At 39.4% G+C, this 10503-nt stretch overlaps 1 protein-coding gene across 1 annotated transcript in view; it reads left to right on the top strand.

Moving 5' to 3' along the window:
* The window catches only part of LOC127576149 (anoctamin-7-like), a 40445-nt gene that overhangs the window by 833 nt on the left and 29109 nt on the right, over positions 1-10503 (top strand). Inside the window, exons 2-3 of the mRNA XM_052026537.1 lie at positions 4733-4900; positions 5750-5804. Of these exons, the coding sequence (XP_051882497.1) occupies positions 4733-4900; positions 5750-5804 (223 nt within the window). The remainder of the gene's footprint in view (positions 1-4732; positions 4901-5749; positions 5805-10503) is intronic.

Genomic DNA, 10503 nt, shown 5'->3' with positions numbered 1-10503 from the left:
AAACAAAGTTTCAGATCGAAGGCTTTTCATCAGCTTCTGAGAAAGGTCAATAGGTCATCGACCTGAAAAATTAACTGTTTTTGCCACTACATGCAAACACGATTACCCTTTCATTATGTGTGTCTTCCGACATTCAAAGCCAAGGTTTCTATAGGAATAATAAAGATATGCCAGCCTAAAGTATAGGCATTCGTTTTTTGAAGAAGGGAGAAACATTTGCTTTGAATCCCATTGTCACTGTAGAGACACAAGAGACTGCAGCTGCTGGAATCTGGAGCAACAAATAATCTGCTGGAGGAACTCAGCAGGTCAAGAAGATCTGTGGAGGGAAAAGAATTGTCAACATTTTGGATCGAAACCCTGCATCAGGACTGAGAGTGGAGAGGAGAGATGGCCAGTATAAAGAGGAGTGGTACAACAGGAGTCGGAGGCGATTGGTGGACTGAGGAGAGGTAAAAATGAGAGGCAGGTCGTTTCAGGTAGGGGAGGGGGGTGGAGTTGAGAGACAGTGGCAGGTGGATGACAGAGGGAAGCAGACAAAGAGAAACAAAATGAGAGGCAGATGGAGCAAGGTGCAGGGAGGGGAGCATGAAGGTGGGAGACAGCTGCTGGAGGGAGATAAGCAGGAACACAAAGGGCTACCAGTGCTGGAATCCAACCATGCTAACTACAGATGTGCCACGGGGAAAATCATCATCAGTGCTTTCCTCAGCTGCCTCCTCCCAGTAGTTGAAGAGCTGCTCCCTGAATGTCAATATGTATTCTGTCCATCAAGAGACACCGTAGACATGATCTTCATCACATGATAATTCAAAAGTTTAAGAAAATTCAGGAAGCAGCATCAGTCACTATAGCCTTTTTTGACCACTAAAAGGCTGGCTAAATAGATCCAAAATTGTCCTGGTGATTGGAGGCAGAGGATTGTGGTGGAAGGATATTTTTCTGATTTGAAGTCTGTGACTAGTGGTGTATGACAGGGGTCACTGCTGGGACCTTGCGATTTGTGTTATATAAATGACTTGGATGTGGATGAAGCAGGTAGGATTAGCAAGTTTGCATATTACATGAAAATTGTTGGTGATGTGGAAAGTTGTCTGAGGCTACAGCAGGATACAGGTCATTTGGAAAGCTGGATGGAGCATTAGCCATGGAATTTAATCCTAACAAGTGCAAGGTAATGCATTTTAGCAAGTCAAATAGGTGTAGGACATACACAGTAAATGATAGGGCACTAAGGAATGTTAATAAGCAAAGAGACTCAGAGTCCAAGTCCATGGTTCCCTGAAAGTGGTAACATTGGTCGATAGTGTGGTGAAAAAGGTATATGGCATGCTTGTCTTCATAGGTCAGGACATAGAATATGTGCAGGGAAATTATGTTACAACTTTACAAAACACTGGTTAGGCCACACTTGGAGTATTGTGTGCAGTTCTGATTGCCACACTATAGGAAAGATGTTATTGTGCTGGAGAGGGTGCAGAGGAGACTCATAAGGATGATGCCTGGATTGGAGGATTTTGGTTATGGGGAGAGATTGGAGAGGGTGGAGCAAAGCAGGCTGAGGGGATGACCTGACAGAGAGGTATAAATAGGGTAGATGGTCAAAATCTTTATACCTATGGTTAAGGGTATCAAAACAAGAGGACAGAGGTTTAAGGTGAGAGGAAGGAGTTATAAAGGGGATTTGAGGGGTAAGTTTTTTTTATATAAGGAATGGTTGATATCTGGAATTTGCTGCCAGAGGGGATGGTGAAATCAGGTACAATTATTATGGTTAAGAGGTGTTTAGACAAATAATTAAATAGGCAGGGCATAAAAGGATATGTTCCTAATGCAGGCAAATGGGATTAGTATAGATGGGCAAAAAGATCGACGTGGACGTGGTGGGCAGCAGGGCTCATTTCTGTGCTGTACGTCTCTATGACTTTGATCCACAATTGGGAGGGATGTGGAACGGCTTCCTTGAATTCAACTGCCTGCAAAAATTACTCTTGCTCTGTAACCACATGCTAGCAACAATAGGATCTGCAACAGAACCAAAATCACTGAAGACCAATATCAAACCAAGGCTGCATCGCTATCCCCAAGCAATACACAAAAAGTGCTGGAGGAACTCAGCAGGTCAGGCAACATCTATAGAGGGAAATAAACAGTCGACGTTTTGGGCCAAGACCCTTCATCGGGATTGGAAAGGATGAGGGCAGAAGCCAGAATAAGAAGGGAGGGGGAGGAGCACACGCAGGCAGTTGATAGGTGAGTTCAGGTAATAGGCGAGTCCAGGTGAGAGAAAGCCTGGACTCACTATCACCTGAACTCACCTATCCCCTGCCTGCGTGTGCTCCTCCCCACCTTCTTATTCTTGCTTCTGCCCTCTTTGTTTCCAGTCCTGATGAAGGGTCTCGGCCCGAAACATCGACTGTTTATTTCCCTCCGTAGATGCTGCCTGACCTGCTGAGTTCCTCCAGCACTTTTTGTGTATTGCTTCAGATTCCAGTATCTGCAGAACTTCTTGTATCACTGTCCCCAAAGCTTCTCTCAGTCTTTCTTGCTGAAATATTGCACCTCACCTCCAACAAGCTTCCCATGGGAGTGGATCTAATCTTCAGAACTAATGGGAAACAGTTCAGTCTATGGCGACTACACTCCAAGAACCAAAGTCAACCAAGCCTCAACAGTCATGTGCAGCTGATACTTGTGCTTATGTACATGCAGAGGTTGAGTTTGTTTATTGAAACATACAAGAGAATTGTCCATAAACTCAATATCCACAAAACACAGATCCTCTGGCATCATGCCCCTGCTGTGTCACATGCCCTCCAACAATAAAGGTTTACAAAAAACCCTGGAAAACATGGGCCACTTCCCATATCTTGGGAGTCACCTCTTGTTGACGCAGAACATCAACATTGAAATTCTTCATCATCTTCAAAGTGCCAATACAGTCTTTGATCAAATGAGGAAAAGAATATTTGAAGATCAAGATCTTCAACACAGCTCATGATCAATTGGGTAGCAGTGATCCCTGCCCTCCTGTAGGCTCCTGAGACTTGGATTATCTACAACCAGCACCTCAAGGTGCTGGAAAAAAATTCCACTGACACTGTCTCCCGGTGCAAGGGCATGCAGGACTTAAAACTCCAGAGGACATCTGTGCCCTGTCACCTTGCTCAACAGGGAATTTGGCAGCTGATTGCCAAAACGTCTGACCACATCTAACTGTAATGAATTGACCTGTACAATCGGTATGCAAGACAAGTTTTTCACTGTACCTCAGTGCAAGTGACAATAATACAATAATAAACCAATACCAGTACCTTGTCCGTCTCAGACTTCCACGTTTGGACGTACATGTGCAGAAGCCCAAGGTAAGCTGAGTTGAGAATGTCTGATTGCTAAAAGTTCCCTCCGGAGCTGCTGGATACCATTTAGCTCAATTCAGCTCTTTTTTTTAAATATTAAGCTTTTCCCTTGTTATGAGGTAAGTTATACTTCTGAGTATCAACATTTTGTTCTCCACACAAATGTTGCATAGTTTGGTGAGTGAATGGTTTCAGATTTCCAACATCTGCAGTAATTTGCTTTGTTTTGGATCTTACTAGAAGACCAATGAAATAGTGAAGCTCAAGGAAAAATATCTAACATGGTTGGAGACTGAAAGGAACTGCTTGACTTGTGGCAGGTGGCTATAGATTTGACTCTATGTTATACTAAACACTTTGCATGTAATTGTAGTACTATTGTTGTTCTAAATAATACTAATAAGTTGTTTTTAATCAAAGCACAAGATGTTTTTTAAAATGAACATTCTTTACAGGCTGGGTTATGAATGTTCAACTTACTGACCCCCCTACATACGAACAAGCTCCTATAATAATGTAAAATTCAAAGTCTGATGTATGTACAAACATTCATTCCAACAAACAGCAGGACTAATTTCCTCTCCCTCTCCACTGTTAGTAACTGTTCTTTCTTATCAGTCTTGCATGCTTCTGATGCTGTTCATTACAGAACCGTGAAGATATTGTTACCCTTTCGAGTGATTTTTGTGTATCTTCTGACTTATGGATGTCTGTAAAAACAGAACCTGTACATTGCCCGGGGATGGCCTGTATCTCATTTACTGTAAAGGAACTAGAATTGTATTGCCTCACAGAGTGAAATAATTGTATGTTTTTACCTTTCCATAGATGTAAATGAAACATATGGATAGCATGAAGTCAGTTTTAAATAGCAGGTCCTATCCTGCACTGGGAATGCAGCTTTGGGGCACCTACCAACTGAAGAACCTTGGCAGGCAGCCATCTCTCAACACACAACAGACCTTGATTCATGACCCCCTCCAAGCAACAGATCTTATAAACCACAGCCACTGCGCCTTTCTCCCCTGTACCCAGTATTCTTCACAGACTCCACAACCCACAGCTTGTGAAGAAAGGGACCATTCAGTAGCACTGAACACCTTGCTCCTTTGGTCCTACTGAATTTGTAAGCAGCATCCGCAAACAAAACTGTCATTGGTGGGATTTTGTAACAATGGATAAGTGTGCCACTGTTGGTGCCAGAGAATGTTTAGACCTTTGTGTTTGAAAGTTGTTCACTTTGCAAACAATGAGGTTAATCTTTTTAGAGTCCTCTAAGAAAAGGTATGAATTTGCTCCTACTTGCACTGCAAATGGACATGATCCACAAAATATTGTATTGACTAATGTGTTTTTGTTTTGTTCTATTCAAGATTGTCGAATTGAAAATGGTTGGATGTTTTCAGAGATTCATGGCCTATTTTTCAACTGAAACTGTGGTCAACTGTATCAGTGCACATTATGAACATGAGAAAAGACATCTGTTTAAAGGAATTGAAAATGAGGAAACGTTTTTTCGACCTGCGCTGAGATCTCTAATTGTAAATAGCTCATTTTGTTGTGATATTTTCTTAGAGTGGGAGTTATTCCAATTAGCCTACCATTATCTACTGAAGTATTTTTTTGATCAGTGCCATATTTTTTGTCTCAGTGCCAGACTGATTAAGTTCTGCTGCAAAACAGCCACAGATGTACTTGAGTAGCTCCAGTGGAGTGGAACTGTAACATCAAACTGGCCTGGAGGGCAATTTGGAGTCCCCAGATGTTGAAAGTTGGGTCCGCTGTCCTAAGTTACTTTGCCTGCAATTTTAACATTGTCGTTTTTTATCAAAGCATAAGATGAATCAAACTGTTTTTTAACTTGAATATTCCTTAACTGGTTTGCTGTAAAGAAATTAGAAAAAGAAGCAGTGTATTGCCTCACAGAATTAATACATCACATGTTTTGGCCTTACCATTACTCTAAGTGAATCATTTGATTAGCCTTAAGTCTAATAGCCTTATTTAACCACCCTTAAGTCTTGAGACAGGAAAGATGGGGATTTTGTACAGTATATGATGTGGAGCTTTGACTCTGTTTAATATTTATGGTATATGAAACTTAATAACGGCAGGAGAGCATTTAAGCGTGTCAATGATTAAAATATGGCAATGTACAAATCCATTTTAAATATTGACCAGTATTGATTCAAGTCCTGTACAAAACCTCTATAAGAGATGGTTGTTATTTGCTTATTAAGCTATTTTTATATTGAGCCATGTCATACCGATATGAATGAACTGTTATTTATTAGCCACCAAATACAAGATTTTCATAATAGAAAATAGGCAAAAATTAGTTGCTGGGGAGGAATGCCTTACAATATCCATGATCTTTTTCTGTTTTCTAGGTTCAATACATTCTTACAAACATACCTATAGAAATTGGAGATGAAGATGTAGAAGGTAACTTCAGTTTTGGCAGACAATTAAGCCAGAATACATGCACATTTATTTACGATGAATTCTGTGCCAGTTGAAGGCATTATCCAGGAACCATTCTATTAAATCTCTCCTGTAAATTCTCCAAAGCTTTCACATACTTCTGAAAGCACAGTGCCAAAGATAGACACAATTCTGTGGCCAAACAAGTATTATTTAAGTTTAGGTACTGTGTTTCTAGTTTCCCCAAAGCTACCTTGTTAACTGTACTGCAAAGCATTCCCAGACCTTTCCTTCTTTGCATTCCAGTTAAATTGTACCATTTAGCCTGTATTATCTTCCCTACCAAAATGAGACTCCTCATACTTTCTCTGTATTGAAAATCACCTGTCCAATACCCTACTGGGCTGTTGGCCTTCTCTTGGAGTGTGTTGCTTTCTTTACTACTCTTCCAAGTTTTGTTGCACACAAATTTTGGAATTGTGCCTTTTGCCCCAATTCCTACACTTTCATGATAGTTTATTAGCTTGATCTTTGTTATCTATAGAACCCCCAATGTTTGAAGTTGATCTTCATTTAGCACCATTTTGAATGACCTAAGGAGCACAGAATGTAATAGTTTTGCTCCACATTGCCCTGCCCAATAGGGAATTGGAAGAAGTAATCTAATACAATTTATCAGCTGAAGTTTATTGATCTTGATCCTCTCACTGTAATCTGCACTCAGTCCAAATCGAGTAGCCTGCTTAAATTGCAACACGCAATATTTTCCAGAACTGCATTGTTTCTTCACATAGCAAGAAGTTCTCTTGACCTCAAGTATTATTCACTTTGAACACTTAACTGCACAAATCATGTACAATTATTTCAAATATAATCTTACCAAGTTAAAATTTGACTAATGATCAAACGATCGTGACACAAATGTAGTATTGTCAATAATTAGATTGATTGGAAATTTGCGCTAATTTTCACAGTCTCAGCATTTTCTAGCCTACCCATGAACCAAAATCTACTTTTTTTAATTCACTTCCTCTATGTGTTCTCCTACTTAGATTTTTTTTAATGTAAGAGTATCTCTTTCATGCCCTTCTCCAATATGATGGGACTATTTAATTGTTGTGCGTAATTTCCTACTTTTTAATCATTGAATTCTGCCTGTAAGTATTTAGACCTTGGTTTGGTTAGTGCAGCAATATTTTCCCTGAATGTTGTTTATCGCTTGTTGTTGACACCTGCCTACAGTTTGGCACCACAACTGGATAATGTGTTCTCTTTCAAAACAATATGATACCAGGACTCTGCATGGGAAAAATAAAATATACAGTTCAAAATTGTTCATGGAGCAACTATTAGCAAACCTTCCATGCCAAGAGGACATAGTGGGAAAATCCACATTTGGATTGTCAAAATGAATTTGTTATTGAATGTGTTGTGTAGTGGAGGTAGTCAGCAGAGATTAACAGCTCCTCCAGCAGAGGAAGAACAACTGAAATGGTGCAGCATTTCTATTAGCTGTCAGTTGTGCAGAAACAAACTTCTTGGATTGGGTTGGTGCAATAATTAGAGCAACAAAATAATAATGTATATACATCTGTTTTTAATCATACATGAGCATTCTATTAAAGTCACTTACTCTTGCAGGAAGCAAACAAAAAATTTCAAGAAATGTTCCCGCTCTACCATACCTTCTTTTGAAAAAGGCATTCAGATCTTCTTTTGTCCTGCATGACAGAATAAAAGGGCAATCTGACGGGGATTCCAGTCAACCTTCACTTCCACAAAACACTGGTAAGTAGAAGAAATCCTGCCCACGGTGACTATAGGTGTGGTGGGGATTCTTACATTTCTATTTGTTTTGTAGAATGTGGGTGACACTGGAAAAGCCACCATTTAGAACTCATCTTTAATTGCCCTTGCAAAGGAGCTGATGAGCCACCTCCTTGAACTGTTGCAATCCTTCTGGTGAAGGTGCTCCCACAATGCTGTTTGGGAAGGGAGTTTCAGGATTCAGACTCTGTGGTAAAGAAGGAACTGAGATATTTCCAAGTCAGCATTCTGTGCATCTTGGAGGGGATTTTGCCACTGTGGTGTTCTATGTTCCTGTTGCCCTTGAACTTCTTGGTGTTGGAGGTTGCTGGTTTGGGAAGTGCTGTTGGAGTAGGAAAGGTAAGTAGCTGCCATGCATTTTGAAGATGTTACACACTGCAGCCATGGTACACTGGTCATGGAAGGAATGAATCAAGCAGGCTGCTTTGTGCTGGATTCTATCTAGCTTCTTGAATGTTGTTGGAGCTACATTCATTAAGAGAATTTAAGAGTATTCCAGCACACTCCTGATTTGAACATTATACATGGTGGAAAGGCTTTGGGGTGTCACTCACCACAAGATATCTAACCTCTGACCTGCTCTTGTAACCACAGTAATCTATTCTGGCTGAGATTATGAAGAGAAGACAGGAATTTACATTTTGGAAAAATTATCTTTCCTTTCCAAGAAAACTGCGTAACTTATTTCCATCAGTTTCTGGTTTTTATTTCAGATTTCCAGCATCAGCAATTTGTTTTTCATTTCAAGCTTTTCTAGAATTTTATCTTATAAGTACCAACTGATTTTTTCCAACTTTGCTCTGACATTATGTTGCCTTTTGTTTTAAATTTGTATACCAGAAGGAAGTGTTGTCTTCTTTCTGTCAAATCCTTTCATTATAAATCATCTCTGGTCAGACTATATTCCAGGGCAAATGATATGGTTTAGCCAGTCTTTTGTCCGTGATAAATGCCCTCATTTTGGGTATTTCTATTAGATCAGTGCCTACTTCCTAAGTGAACATATTATTTCAAATGGACTTGAATTTTTAATTTTGCATTTTGATAAAGACCAAAGCCCATTTCCATTTTTAGCCATATGATCCCTTCCCCACTCTTGTGGTCTATTTCAACTATAGTCCTATTTGCTATTCTTGCAAATTTTCAATGTGTACTAACCTTACACTTTACTGGGTTAAACTATGTCTACCATCTTTCTAATGAACGGTAGAAAATTGAGGATAATTGGCTTGAACTGAAACATTTTAGATTGCACAAAAGGCTTTGTTTTGCAAATATGAAGCAAAGTTACATTTTGTAAGCCAAGATCACACACTGGCAATCTGAATCTTGTATTGCACCAGTCATTTTGTTGTTAATTTTATGTCCATGCAATATAACCTTGGATGTTGAGACTTTACCAATTAAATAGTGAAACAAATCTGGATAACATTAGAGAAACCTGGATTAAAGGACATGTGCGATGAGGAGAGGTTTGACAAACTTGGGTTATTTTCTCTGGAGTGCCAGAGGCTGGGGGGGAGACCTGACAGAAGCTCATAAAATTATGAGGGCCATAGAAAGGGTAGATAACCATTATCTTTTTCCCAGGATAGAAATGTCTAATACTAAAGGGCATGTATTTAAGGTGAGAGGGGGTAAGTTCAAAGGAGAAGTATGGGACAAGTATTTTACACAGAAAGTGGTGGGTGCCTGGAATGTGCTGCCAGGGGTGGTAGTGGAGGCAGATGCGACAGAGGCATTTAAGAGGCTCTTAGATAGGCATATAATTATGCAGAGAATGGAGGGATATTGACATTGTGTAGGCAGAAGGGACTAATTTGGTAGGCTTTTAATTACTAGTTAAATTAGTTCAGCACAACCTTGTGGGCGGAAGGGCCTGTTCCTGAGCTATTCTATTCTATGTTCTAAACCAAGTTGAAAAGGTCGTACTACACCAATAGAGACTGATTGTCATCCAGAAGTAACTTATACCAATTGCTTACCAAAATCTTAATCTTATTTTAAACAAGTATTTATAAATTTAAGTCATTGAAAGCATTTGATTAACTTTGCAGCTTTCCTCAACCATTAAAAATTTTGCTAGGAATGGGAGGATAATAAACACTGGAGCACTTGATGACACGTGTAAAATCTTGACAACAATGAGAATGCAATGTAAACACTGGTCCCTGATCATACTATGCTGAAAATCAGACCAATATTTAATTGCTCAGTACTGTGCCCCCAACTGTGCCCTTCTTAATTGTTTTTGTTTTTAATTTTTTCTACTTATGATTTAAGTTCCTTATTTTTTCCCGTTCTGTTTGTCTGGTCTTCATTCAGTGCATTGATTGGTTGAAACCAGCAATTGATCAGCAAGAAAGATATCTTTTAAAACAACATTTTCATGTATCATGTCTTAGAAAATACTCTGCCAAAGATTAAAAAAAAGAATTGTAATCCTGATGGATGTTTTGGATTAAATACACACATCGACTCTCCTTTTGTGTGGGCAGCCAATAAAATTGTTTTGAGAGGAGTTGAGATTAGATAATAAAGATCTTGTAATGGACAAAACCTTTCACTGCTCAGCTGCTAGTGTGTTCTAAACTTTATCAGCCCCACGGAGAGATCCCTGATTTCTGCTTTGCACTAATGAATTGTCTAACCGAGGAAAAGAGCAGAATGTGTGGGAAATCACCGATAGTCAATATTCTCAAAACTGGATCAGAGAAAAAAGGAACTTACAACCATCTTTATGCTTAAAGGGCAAATAATGTGATTTTTAGGCATGTTTTGGTTATCACCTGTTGGAATCTATCTATCAGGTAATTGGACCAGGCATGTACAGTCACAATGAAACCTAATGTCAATGTTGATTTGCTGTCGTGTTTTCTCAAATTGATAATTT

Source organism: Pristis pectinata, chromosome 11 (assembly GCF_009764475.1).
Source record: "Pristis pectinata isolate sPriPec2 chromosome 11, sPriPec2.1.pri, whole genome shotgun sequence".
Taxonomy (NCBI): domain Eukaryota; kingdom Metazoa; phylum Chordata; class Chondrichthyes; order Rhinopristiformes; family Pristidae; genus Pristis; species Pristis pectinata.
Note: the sequence above shows the minus strand (reverse complement) of the source record. Positions and strands in the feature narration are given on the sequence as shown.